The sequence below is a fragment of the Polyodon spathula genome, chromosome 19 (assembly GCF_017654505.1).
Source record: "Polyodon spathula isolate WHYD16114869_AA chromosome 19, ASM1765450v1, whole genome shotgun sequence".
Taxonomy (NCBI): domain Eukaryota; kingdom Metazoa; phylum Chordata; class Actinopteri; order Acipenseriformes; family Polyodontidae; genus Polyodon; species Polyodon spathula.
Window position 1 is genome coordinate 11,639,894 of NC_054552.1, and position 14,077 is coordinate 11,653,970.

General features: G+C 37.6%; 1 protein-coding gene across 1 annotated transcript; it reads left to right on the forward strand.

Annotated features, from left to right (window-relative positions):
• The first annotated feature begins 220 nt into the window (after positions 1 to 220).
• On the forward strand, positions 221 to 12,013 carry irf7 (interferon regulatory factor 7). The gene is made up of 9 exons (XM_041218823.1): positions 221 to 441; positions 2,418 to 2,577; positions 3,343 to 3,511; positions 3,914 to 4,041; positions 5,466 to 5,520; positions 6,025 to 6,162; positions 7,468 to 7,851; positions 9,002 to 9,117; positions 10,235 to 12,013. Exons 1-9 carry the CDS (start codon positions 434 to 436, stop codon positions 10,388 to 10,390), a joined length of 1,314 nt encoding a protein of 437 aa, XP_041074757.1. The 5' UTR covers positions 221 to 433; the 3' UTR covers positions 10,391 to 12,013.
• The last annotated feature ends 2,064 nt before the right edge of the window (positions 12,014 to 14,077 follow it).

Consider the following 14,077-nt stretch of genomic DNA (forward strand, 5'->3'; position numbering starts at 1 on the left):
TTTCTCCCATTTACAAAATTAGTGAACCGGTTTTACCAATCATATCAAAAAAGCGACGCCAGCAGTCAGTCTGTGTATGTGGGAGGCAGTATCAATCATCCAGGACCGCGTCAAACAGATCCAGTATGCAGAGCGCAAGCCTTAAGTTTCATTTTTCATGTTCCACGTGATTTCTCGGAAAGGAAGTGGGACATAGAAAAAACAAACTAAAACAAAATGAATGGATATGATGACGCAATGCAACCGGGACGGGAATTACCGAACTGAGAACGAATCTTCGGAGTAACACCGCCTAACGGTGACCGAACAGGGGGAGGTCTGATGCCACTGCTATTTAAACCCCGATTTGTAGCTAACATTCTGTGAAAAGTATTGCCCTTCTTGTGAATGGGCTTGGAAGATTTTGCTATATCGTTGCAAAACACAGACGGAAATGCAAAGGTAAAAGTTGTTGTTTTGCTAATAATAGTACAGATTTGCACAAATGGTAATTCAGTGTACACCGTATATGTAAAGCTTTATGACAACGAAAACGTTGTGCTTTATATCGTTAAATGCAAACAATTACAAGGTTATGATCAGGCTTGAAAACTTGTTGTTCACAAATTGCACGATTACGTTAGAAAACGACACACATTCAATGCAAGTATTCGTAACAGCAAAAACAATGTAATTGATGTTCATTTCGTAGATTTTTGACTGCAATTATTCATATAAAATAAGAACATTGTGGAAATAGATGTTACTGCAACACGTGACAAAAAAAAAAAAAAAAAAAAAAAACCTGTGCTTATGTAGATATGCACGCAACTGTAATTTAGCCTTTATGAAGAAGTTATGTTTATTGTAATGGCAAATACTGTATGTGTATTATTAAGTATGATGGTGTATGAATCAGTGCATCATTAGTTTGTGTGTGTGTGTGTGTGTGTGTGTGTGTGTATATATATATATATATATATATATATATATATATATATATATATATATTATAATATCTGGGCCACAAGAACCAGTATGATCTACTGAAATCAAACATACTTTATTTCAGTGCCAGTAGTACACATTGTAAAAGACTGCTGCCAGTAATTTATCAGTTAAGTACAAAGAGTAATACAGTGGGTTGTTATGTTAAAAAAGTGTCACAACAACAGAATCAGGTGCTGTAAAAAAATATTTAGTTCTTAATGTTAAAATGGAATGCTGCTGTACAGTACTGCGTAAAAACTGTCTATCCTTTCTGGGGTCCTTTTTTCTAGTAAGAGGCTGCCCCAGCCAAGACAGTAGCGTCGCTGTTATTACATCATGCAATGCTGTATCTACAAATCACTTTGTTTCTGCGTTACACAGTGATGTGTTGGTTTTAAAACGCAGCGTGTGTGTGCGTGTACTTTGAACAGGTAGTCGCAGCGTGGCTCCCTGCACGTTATCACAAACCCTACCTAGCTGACAGTTTGTTTACATCTCCAACAAGTAAACATGTTTACAACGCGCAAAGTTAGTACTTGTATCTCAAGCAAAACGTACATTTAAAGTGGTTCAAATACCAGTGTTTGCTGCTTACTTCCTATTTTTGTGTTGTTTTTTACCGTACACCTCACAAGTCTATATTAATCTCAAACAATGTGACTCTAGTCAAGTTCCAATCGCAACAAGTACAGGTGCAACTAATGTAAATTGTGCTTTGAAATAATCCAGCCTGACCAGATCTTTGTAGCTACGAGGGGCAATTGCGAGACCTTTTCAGACTCCACCGTCGGCCATCTTGGTGAGGTCCCGCTCATTAGGAAAGTACATGTATTCAATTTAACCCATTAAGTACCATGGTTAATCGCACTAAATGGTTAAGTTATATTGTATGCACACACTTTTTTTTTCTATAGTGTATTTAAGTGTATAGAAACCCCTTTCATTAGATAAGGTGCCCCCCTAAACACACAGCTTCACAAGCAGGCCAGCTCACTTTCTGCGCAGGGCCCCAGTCCCTATAAATATATACGATATATATTATATATATATAAAATCACTAATATATATATAATATATATATATCTAATTAGTCCTAATAAACGTATAAATCACTTAGTCTATCTTTAACAGAATTGTTGCGCTTCCTGCTTCATAAAAAAGTTTACTTACCAGTTTGTTTACGTGAACCTGATCGATCTTCAGCAGAATAAATGGAGGTCAAGTGATAATATTGCTAGTGCAAATACGAGGTAAGAAATGGATCTCAGGAACTTTATAGTTTGCACTCCCTTCTCACAGATGTAAGCAGGTGTTTTTGTTCTGTTTTAAAATGATTCAAATAACAAAATCATCAAACCTGAGAAATTTGCCCAAGGCTTAACTATCTTTCTTAGTGACTGGAAGGCCCCATTAAATACTAACTGTACATATTTTTATTTTCTCTGCAGCACTGCTTACCAAAAGCCACAGTTCGGCAAGTGGCTGATAGATCAGATTAACAGTGGCCAGTACCCAGGGCTGGAGTGGGTGGACAAAGACCGGTTCCGCATCCCTTGGAAACACAACTCCAGGAAAGACTGCAGTGATGATGACTGTATGATATTCAAGGTAATTACGTTTTTATTGTACAGTATTCAAAATATTTGCTGGAGTTGAGGCTTATAGTTAAACTGGTACCCTGAGGGTTTCAAATGTGAGACAGTGGGCAACAATGCCTGAAGCCACAGGAGTTCAATACATCAGCCATTTAGATGTCCCTCCCTTACAGTAACAGTAATCGCAAGAAAATGAATTGGGGGGAGGGGGGGTTGGGGTATACCATTTCATATCTTAAAGTAATTGTAGTTAACAAAATAATTCCCCAATATTTCTCCACCATGAACATCCATTCATCTGAAATGTGCAATTTTGGTATCTTGTACTATGGCAGGTTACGAAATCCACGTTTTGACTGCATTCTTTCAGCCAGTAACAACATGCTGTGACCGAAAAGACAGAGCTGGAGAGAAATGAGCCAGGAAGTGCACTCGGATAACCCAAGATAATACATATGTAAACTGCACATTTAACACATATGAGGCTAATGGAAGTGCAGAATGTTTATTTATGGAACAATTTTGTAGTAGACAGGCATAGGACAGAGGAGTCCCTTTTTTACACAGTGGTGAAGGTATGGAATGGGTTACCAATTCACATTGTTGATGCTGAATCTATGGGATCCTTTAAAGTTCTGAGAACAGAATGTCCTGATCTTGTTCAGAAATGTTCATTTGTTTCTTATGGTAACAGCTAATTACCATGATAATGACTGGTATGTTGTCCTTATCTTTGTTCTATAGTTCTATTTTTCTTTTTTTTTTTTTTTTTTTGCAGGCTTGGGCTATAGCCAGTGAGAAATTTCATGAAAATCAAAATGACAAATCCAAATGGAAAACTAACTTCCGCTGTGCCTTAAACAGCCTGAAGAACTTTATAAAGACAGAAGACAAGTCAAAAGAGTCAGGTGATCCATACAAAGTCTACCAGATTTTAGAAACGCCAAGTAAGTGGATATCCGTTGGCTACAGGGGGTGAAGGGACACCAACAAAAAAAGTGACCTGGCTGTTGAAGATCAGTTTAAAAATTCAGCCATATAAAGATGTGATATCTAAAAATGTTCTAAAGATTTGTGGCTAATATTTCAGTGATCTTAGTGATTTCTGTTGTATTATCCAAATACTTGATTAGGAAAGTGGTTGCTGATTGCACCTTGAGTAACAGCCGTGGCTCTCGATATGTTTTGAAAAGTCAAGTAGTAATCCCTGGATCACATCATTATATTTTTTTCCCCGTTGCTGGTAGTGGTTCAGTTGTGGACAAACAATGTTTTATGGATGAGAAAACCTTGGGAAACCCTTCAGAATGCAAACACTACTTTATGTTGTGCCTTCACTTTCTCTCCAGCTAACTACATGAGTGCCGTTAAAGAGGACGAGACTGTGCAGCAATATGTCAACCCCCAGCCTTCCCCAGCTCCTGTCATGTACCAGAACCAGCTTGTACCACAGTATCTACAACCCAAGGATGTGCAGGTATTTCACAGCTCTGTGTAGCCTAGCCAGAGAATGGCATACAGTGCAGCAGGGGAAGCTGAACAGTAGGTCCTGGCAGCTATACAGATGTATTTACATTCACTCCAACAACTTCTACTACAGCATATTAAAATGTGTCGAGGCTTTAAAACAGCACTTAACTGTCATTAGCTTTCTAAGTTCCTTTACGATTTGGTTGTAGATAGTTTATTTTCACTAGGCAGGCAAAATCAGCAGGGCCGATTTTCTTCTCACTGTGCTATAGCAGCCTCTCCTGGGCGAAGAATGGACACCTGCAGGAATGGTCCTTGTTGGTCCGGGGCTGGTTTTTTTGGCTTTTTTTTTTTTATCATGCATGGTTTATTATTGTTGTTATTTTTTTTTATATTATGTCATCTCCAGCGCAGAACTTCAATCATCACGATTCCCTGTATAGTATATCACATCCTCCCCCCGTCTCTTCTGGAGCTCTGCATCCAATACAATTACGAATCACACTAACGCTCAGTATTGTTATTAGTCACCAATTTAAAAACTGTATCAGTCCAATTAAAATAGTACAATGAACAATTTTTTTTAAACAATTTTAATTGTACACTACATTCAGAATATTGGCTAATAAAATTAAAAAAACATGGTTCTGGTATTGTAAGTTGTCAGTGACATTACCTACCTGTGTTTTTTGTTATTTTATTCTAAATAAATGTGTACTTTATTTCTGGTTTTGTAATATAAATTTAAATCGTTCACTCAATTCCCCAGGTCTCTGTGACCGATGTACAAAACCGCTTTAATTAAACCTGTTTTTATGGCCACAATTGTAGGATGCACTTGTGCTGTCGTCAGCATTTTTACAAAAAAGTGTTCTCTTTCTTAAAGTAGTACTGTAGTTTGTAGTAGAAATACTAATGTTCTCTTCAGTGCATCACAAGGACAACTGAATCAGACGATTGTGCGGGAGATTTGACTACAAACATTTAAAATACGTGCTGGTTATCAAAAGAGAGAAATGCACAACTTGATGGAGCCGTGCGAGATGCTAATGGTAGGAAAGTTAATGACGTGCTATGTTCTGCGTAATAAAAGGCAAGTGATGGCTGAATTATCTGTATCTCTTCCAATATTTTCATTAGTTTGCGATATTCAGAAAGTATAGTGAAAAATATCATGCATACAACGACAGGTACAAAAGGCAGCATTGTTTTGATCACGGTTCTGAACATTAGCAAATGTGTTAACGCAAGTTCTGTGTAAATGGGGGGGGGGGTAAGCTGCCAAATTGCCGACCACTGAACTGGCAATAGTGTTGTGTGTAAAAGGTGAATTAAAAAAATGAAACGCAGCTTCGGTGCAGGCACAGATCCTGCATTTTCTGTGGGAATATGGCTTAATGCTTTTTTTTTTTTTTTTTCTTTTACAAACAGCAAGAATTGCTGAACGAGCAGCTGCACACACTGAATATTGGAACTCAGTACCCAGGTATAGTGTTTTTTTGTTTTTTTTTGTTTTGTTTTTTTTAATAGTTTTTGACGAATGAATATTAACAGTGAAGTGTTTTTTTGTTAACTAGTATTTTACAATTCATAATAATCTGCTCCTAGAAGGGATTATTTCTAAGCCTTTTTAACACAGACACATTACCCATACGGTTCTCTAACTTGAGATATTGTACAGGGTTCTCCAAAAGAGAATGTATGTTCTAAGGATCGCAGTGTATCCAGATCACACTCCCTCCTGCAACAATACTGCATTTCTATTCCAACAGTATTCCTCTTATTTCAATCGGAGCACCAGCACTCTGCAGGAGCATGTTGGTAGTAATGCCACTGATTAAGACCCTGTAGAGTCCCTGTAAAAAAAAAAGTGGAGGAAAAATGTTCTTTGAATGAAACAGCCTACTGAATGGCACTGATGGGCGGTGGTAAATCAAACCGGGTAAACTAACAGCATGTGGTTTCTTCTGTATGTTTCTGTGTTCCGTAGATGACTCGCAGTGGAATCAACTACCCACCTATGGTATTCCTGCTGAGGAATATCCCATTGAGTCTGTACCCTACACACAAGATGAAGTCTCTCAGAATGCAATTCCAAATATTATCCCAGAGCACCGCTACTATGCCGGTAAGCTAACTACTTTCCAGTCCTGCTGTCACTATTCATCTGCCAAACTACTTAACCCTGGAGGCAAAGCCAGCCTGGTGAGCCTCTGTCTGGCCTATCAAGCACCTGACCACTAGGGGTCGCTCCAGACAATTATTCATATCGGCTATGGGAATGAAATGCAAATGCAGTTCTCCTCATCCGAGTGCCACGTTTAGGGTTTGAACCAGGGGCTTGTTCATTCAGGACTTTTTAATCTCATAAGTTTCCTACTTTATGTAAAGTATATTTATACAGTGGAACTCAGTTTATCCACGCACTTTGACAGTAATACTCCAAGCAAAATGTAATATACCTCCAACCCTGTTTCCCTAGCTTTTTCTGTTACCAAAAAATAAGTACTAATTATATATATATATAATGCATGCTACAAGGATCTTAAGACATTTTATGATGGGAATAAACTGTTCAGCCCATCAGAACTCACAATATTAGTGTATACTGTCATGTGTCTAGCAGTTAGAAATATCATAAGGTGTCGCTAATTTATTCCACACATTTATATTAAATAATGGTAGCTAGGTATTGCTATTTTTCTGGGATTTCAAACAAATAAAACTTTTTTTTTTAAAACAAGCCTGTTGTGTAATTTTAAACTTGTCTTACATTTCAACAAAATACATACTAACAGAAGTTTTTTTGTGACTGGTTTTTTTTAAACAATTCACTGCTGCAAGTCATTCTTTTGAACCTTGACAAAGTCCATGACAGTCTGTTTCAGTGAGGCAAAATATGTTTGCTGGGCTTCACTAAGTAACTGCCTCAGGAGAATTAATTGTACAGAATTCTTCTGCTGTTCATACCAAGACTTGAATCCTAACATTTTGTAGCACTGCTGGCTTGGTGTTGACTCCACATGTTAGACTGATGCACGCATCTTTGTGTGTGTGCACCATGGGCATTAAGTCTACATTGGCAATAACGTTTCAGAGATAAAACTAATCCGGGAGCCGCAGATAATTAAAGTCGCGGATGAAAGGGGTGCTGATAAATGAGGTTCTACTGTAATAAGAGAAAATATTACAAACGCAGATTCACAATTCGCACAACCATGTCGGAGCATCACAAAAACTGGTGTGGTGGAGGATGATATGCAAAGGAAGCAAAATCTTTGATGGAGACACTTGTCACACTGCTTAGCCACCAGCAGGTTGTTACTTAATGTCATCATTTAAGTAGAATTGAAAACCGGGCAAAACAACAATAGTCCAGAACTGAACAGAAGGGGTGTTCTGTTACTGACAGACTTGTTTTCTTTGAATATAGAAAATGAACTCCTCCTGCCTGATTTGAACGATTTGGAGATTACCATCTACTATCGGAAGCAGACAGTGCTGTTCACACAACTACGAGGCCCCAAAGTACAGCTCCACTACAACAAGGAGGACCCCAGCCTGGGCCCAGAGGGGCTTGTGTGCTTCCCTGGGACAGAGCTGCTCGTGGACCACAGGCAGATTAAGTACACCCAGAAGCTCCTCAACAGCATCCAGAGAGGCCTGCTCCTGGAGGTCAAACCGAAGGGCATCTACGGGACGCGGCTGGATAAGTGCCACGTGTACACGGCCCATAACACACCTGTGATCGAGGAGCCAAGCAAGTTACCCAGCAACAGAGAGGTGGAGCTTCTAAGCTTCCAAAAATACTTAAAAGGTAAGGCTATTGACATTGTAATTTTTTTGATGAATGTAGTGATTTGATTAATTGTTTTATTTCCTTGATTGAAGCGCTTTTATGAAACCAATAAACACTTGGGTTAAATTTGGAAGTAAAAATATGATACATTTTGTGATACAGTAAATCGAGAGAGATGCACATTTTACTTTTTAGGACCTCTAGCTAATATCGATTAGGCAACTGTTTGCCCAGATCACAGCCTTGACACGACTTCACAAGGTGATGGAAGGTTCCAGGAATGATTTTTAAAGACTAAGTAGCAGGGTTCCAAAAAATATAACGTTACACGTCCCCACATGTTGCTACAGCTGTTTTTAAATAACATACCTGTAATTTTTCTTTTCATTGTTAACATCCTGACAACTTTTTACACTTTGAAAGTCTATTTTAAAGCTCTTTTCAAAATGTCCGCTGTAGTGTACTGATAGCGTAAGGATTATTGCCTACATTGTCAAATAGGTAACACAGAAATAACGGTCCACGTGGTACGGAACAGAAAAGCCAGAGCACTTTTTTTTTTCGCTCCTCCTGCGGTGATTTTTACAATACAGATCTCAAACCTCAGCGCACTAGAGCGGCCCTTTTTAAAAGAGCTTTAAAACACATTTTAAAATTTGAAACTGACTAAAGTTAGAAGTGTAAAAGGTTGTAAGGCTTTAAATAAATTCCAGGTACATGTATTCAAAGTTGTAGCCACAAATGGGGACGCGTAACGCTATATTTTTCGGAACACCACTGCTTACTGCCCAGTATACCGCGCTTCTATTTGAACATATAACTGACAAACCCTGGGGTTTCCTAAGAAACTAACCAGTACATTATTTCACCTCTTTGCAACTGCTCACGCAGCCCCTGATGTAGTGAAAAGGGGTCTGAATCCCATGTTATCCAATTGGCATCTCCAAGGATAGGATTTGAAATTAATAGTATAGTTTCCTATGGAAGCTGGTATTGCTTAAGTCTCCAGTTGGGATCTTCACCAGTAGAAATACATTCTACTGGATTTGTATCTCTATCGCGACTAAACCATAAACATGAATGTTTGAATTGCATGGTGTATGTGTTGTACTGTACTGTCTAGCATGTGTGAGTGTGTGTGTTCCATAAGTTCTGTTTTTTCTTTTAGATTTATTTGATTTTAAAGAAAACAAGAGCGGCTCTCCAGATTATGCAATTTTTCTTTGCTTCGGGGAGAAGTTTCCTGACGAGAAACCAAGGGACAAGAAATTAATCATAGTGAAGGTACAGTATAATGAACGTGTATGTTGTCATCCACGTTTTTTGGTGTGTTTTATAAAAGAGCCCACTATGGATTGAGCTTCAAAAGGCCACAATACTGGGTATGTTGGTAGAGAGTCTGGGACTAGTGTGGGGTTTTAAACTATCTCCAAACCTGCTTTGATGTCTTTACATCTGCCTGTATGTCACACTTACATTTGTATCTTCAGAACACAATAAGTTTGTCCACATTCTGTAAATCAGTCATTTTTAAAATACAGTTGAAGCCTGTTAGTTAGGACCCCTTTGATCCGAATCGCCTACTAACCGCACTGCAAGCGTGTCCCTGACAAATTCAAAATGGCTGACAAATGAAAAAGGACAGTACCTACCCTAGTTGAAAGATTACTGAACAGTTGGAAAAGGCTGAATGCGCTGTTCAACATTCTAAAGAGTATGGCGTGGGGAAAGTCAACAATTACCAAGGCAAAAACTTGAGAAATTCGAGTACCGTGGAATCAAGCACCACCGCAGCACTGCGAAGAACTGTGCGCCTCTCTCAAGACGATGCAAGAGATAAAGCTTGTACATGTGGTTCATGCAAGAAAGGGAAAGAGCTGTCTGATTGCAGGACCAGCACTTGGAGAAAGCATTGCAATTCCATAGTCCACTGCATCCAGAGAACACGTCGTAAAGCTAGTGATGGGTTGCTGTGCAGATTTTTTAAAAAGACACAACATCGGGCAGCTTTGCTTAGCAGGGGAAAAACTCAGCAGGGATGGTACACTTAGAACCGTTTAGTCATAAATTGCTTCAGTGTACATTAAGGTACACAGTGTTTGAGGCTATGAGAAGAATGAGTACTAATGTTTAAATAAACCTTTGCAGTATAATATGTACAGTATTGCTGTTTTTTTTTTTTTTTTTTCTTGTAACCTTGCGTTCATCTGAATATTTCTTCATACAAATTCTCCCAAGCTGTTCAGATGACAGGGTTTCTCCTTTGCTTTTTCATCGTAGTGCCAGCTCTGATTCTGATGTACAGCCATGGATGGATGGATGTTACTGACATACTTGTTTTGTATTTAGAGCTGTCGCAGGGGGTGTCGTGTTTCACAGTAACACTCGTTCTCTTTTACAGGTCGTCCCCCTATTCTGCCGATTTTGGCACGAAATGGCTCAGAGAGATGGGGCGTCCTCCTTACAGAGCGACAACATCAGCTTGCAGTTATCCAACAACAGCCTGTATGAATTCATCAATTCATATTTGCCTGACCTGGAAATGTTTTCTGTCTAAAGTTGTATTGGAAATTGAATAGAAAAACAAATGGGGGAAAAATCAGTTTTTATTGCTCAGCAGACAGCCTCTCTTGTTGCTGTCTCTCTTGTCCTATCCATAACTCGTAGCAGTAAAGCTGTTTGCTGCTTTGTAGTAGCAGTGGACTAGTCTTATATAATAGAGTGTACTCTTCAATTCCATTTAATGTAACCCTGATAATTGAATGGGTTTCATACTAATAGTTCAAGATAAATACATGTTTTAAGTGTGTGTGTGTGTGTGTGTAATGAAAATATAAATGTCAAGTTTGGGTATTGGTGGTAACCCTATCCAAAATTGTCTCAAGCACACTGCACTGAATATGCATATGCACTATTATAGAATTTTAAATTGAACTGCAGGGCCAGTATACTTGACCCATACACAGAGAAAGTCAAAAAGTTTGAACTTCTTTTAAACAAAACCAAAAAAAAAGGTGATCTATAATTCTAAGTTTGTGAGCGTACAAATACCCATTCTGTCTTTCACATTATTGGAGACTCAGGACAACAGCTCAGCCAGTAGAGCATTTGCACTGGAAGCGAAAGGCTCAGGTTTGATTCCTGATTCTGCTACCACTGTATCGTGTGACTATTTCCAATAGCACACACTGATATAATCCAAGATTAAAAGGTGCACAGTAGTTTAGTGTAACAAAATGCATTAAATGTAATAGGGTAAATGTGTCTGTAGCACAATGGTCTGAGCCAGTGAGGTGGTACAGCACGCTTCCAAGTACATACCCTTCTAAACAGTGCTATAGTATGGAAGAATAGTGGTCAGAACATTATAGTTTATTATTAAACCCTTACACTGAAACTTCGAACCCCTATTAGCTAATACCAAACTGGCCACACTATAGTGTCAAAAAACTATCGCCCTCTGATATCACTCAGCAGTCAATAGTTAAACTAGTCTGACATCATACTGTAGGTTTAATAAAACAATTTTCAACTAATAGTGGAAAGATAATTCCCCTTGGGTTGAAACAGTGACCTTTAGTAAGGTTACGGCCTCCAGTTATTGTCTGAGTTGCCTTTTTCAATCCACTGGGTAGTAGTTTTTCACTATATAGTATACTATACTATAGTATTTTGTCTGTTATATTGAGGTATAGTGTTTTGACCACTACTATAATATTATTGTATTTTATATGGGCAGAACCCTGCTATCTGGCAACTTTAAAAGCTACTTAGATTTGCTTAAATGAGGCATACTGAAAAAGGGAGCTGGACCTCCCACAGTACTTAAACAAATTTTCTTCTTGTGAAGAATAAATGATAAGCACTATTTTGTTACATACCTTGAAAACGGTACATTTTTTTAAATGCCCTATATGGACACGTTTAATTCTCAACTTGCTGACCAGGCGTATGGTTATAAAGTTGTTTTACTGCTATGCCAACTATGGGATTAGCAACCCATGAAGCAATTATTATAAGTATTTTAATACAGTATGAGGAAGAACATATTTTACTCAGACTGTCATTTCTCCTACTAGAATAATTTTTTTGTTTTACTTTGAGTCTTATCTGTGTTTGTTTGCTGCTTTGGTGTATAAGGCTTTTGTTGTAAAGATAAAATAAAGATGAATTGCAGGTTCTCTTGGTCTTAATTTTATTTATTCTGTACACGTTTACAAGGAAACAGTAAATGGATCTAATTGGGGTTGGGTCTATAGCCTGCCACTCTTTAAATATTAAACCAATACTATAGTATATGAAATATTGCAGTTATTTTAACTGTATATCTCCATCTGCAATCCCCCTCTTAGGTAGCATTTCTTATGTAGTGGTGTTGCAGGGGGGCAGGTTAATGGTTACACTCTGCTGAACTCAGAGAGATGACATGTTGAAGAGCCCTTTTGAGGCCACGAGTGCTTCAAGAGTTTTACCAAGATGTGATGCTACAGAATATTACATTATATACAAAGTGATTCTGAACACCAACAATACATGACTTAAGATCATTGTAATGCCTGTACTTCTTTTCATTTATTTATTTATTTTAGGAGACTCACTGTTAGAGATGTAAATGAATTAAACAATGGCAATATTTAGATCGACCACCATTTAGATCGAAGCGTGAGGTTTTCTGGTTGTTGAGTCTGCACATCCTAGGGTGTCTTAGTATGGAAAGTATAATCCACACATGAGTCTAAAAGGAGTGCTCCCCTGTTATCTATTCACTTTCCAATTACTTGAGTTTTAAAATCTGTCTGGAGTAGCGCAATATTAGAAATTATAAAAGAAACTTCAATGATAAACATTGCAACTCGTTTTCAGTGTCTTTGTAATTCTAAATTTAGCATTGAGTCTTTTGAATGTACGGGATTAACAACGCTATGTGTTGAATCCGTAAAAATAAGTCACTGTTTCGAGTGCAGTCAGGCACGAGAAACTGGATTATTTTCTTACTGATTCAACACTTTGAGTTGTAATTGATACTTGTTCCATAACAAAATTCAGTTGTTAATTTGATAATTGGATTTGGTTTTCACTCCTTTACGCTTAGTTCAAACAGTTAAGCAAATAAGTTATTTATTTATATAGCGCCTTTCATACAACAGTATCTCAACGCGCTGTACAAGTCAATAAAAACTGAAGTTACAATTAAATGAATTAAAACAATGAAAAAACATGAACATGAAAAAGTTATAGTAAAATAAATCAAAACACCCCCCAAAAAATCATATTAGTAGAGAAATAAAAAAGAGAAGAAAGAACACTTACCATTTTGTATAAAAATGCTTGTCTGAAAAAGTAAGTTTTTAATCTTGATTTGAAAAATATTAAGTGACTCTGCATCTCCAATATCAGATGATAGTTCATTCCATAATCTGGGAGCATTGTAACTGAAACCCTCTCGCATTTCCTTTTTGTCTTAATCTTTGGGAGGAAGACCAGAATCAACTGACCTTAAAGCACATCTAGGTACATGTCGGGAGAAAATCTCTTAGATAATGAGGTACCAGGCCATGAAGTGTTTTTTTAAAGTCAAAAGTAGAATCTTAAAATCAACTCTAAATCGTACTGGAAGCCAGTGTAGAGAAGCCAGCATGGGAAGTTATGTTGTTAAAATGTTAGTCTATCACATTGCTGAAATGTTGTTCTGAGTCCGAGTTTCAAATCCCACTTACACAGACAGAAGTGTCTGTTGTAAGTGAAGACAGTAGCAAGCACTATGTTTTAGATGTAGAACTAAAGGACAGGTTTCAAAGACAATAGCGGTCTGTGATAAGTTAAAACAAAGCGCATTAAATCTGTGATTTGTGTATATTTAAAACCAACAAAACAGATTAGCTTCTGACTAAAGTTAGAGATCCTGTTAAGTTTAGTTAGTGCTCAAAACATGAGGATTTAGGATAGGATTTATTTTTGTTTTGTATTGTTTGTTAAAAGAAGTCGTGTTCCCACTGGAAAAACTCATCCTTTGTTGTCGAGCATGCTTTATCCACCAAAGACGTGTTAGGAACCCAGAACTGTGTTCGAAGACATACTGTAATAAAGAAGCTGTCACACTTCGTAATTATGGAAAATACAATTATACATTAACAATATAAACATTTATTACCCTACTTTTAGCAAATAATATGAAATGCTAAATTGAAATCACAAGCTCATTGATAAGTGTTGAGTTTGAAATGTGTAATACTAATTAATAAAT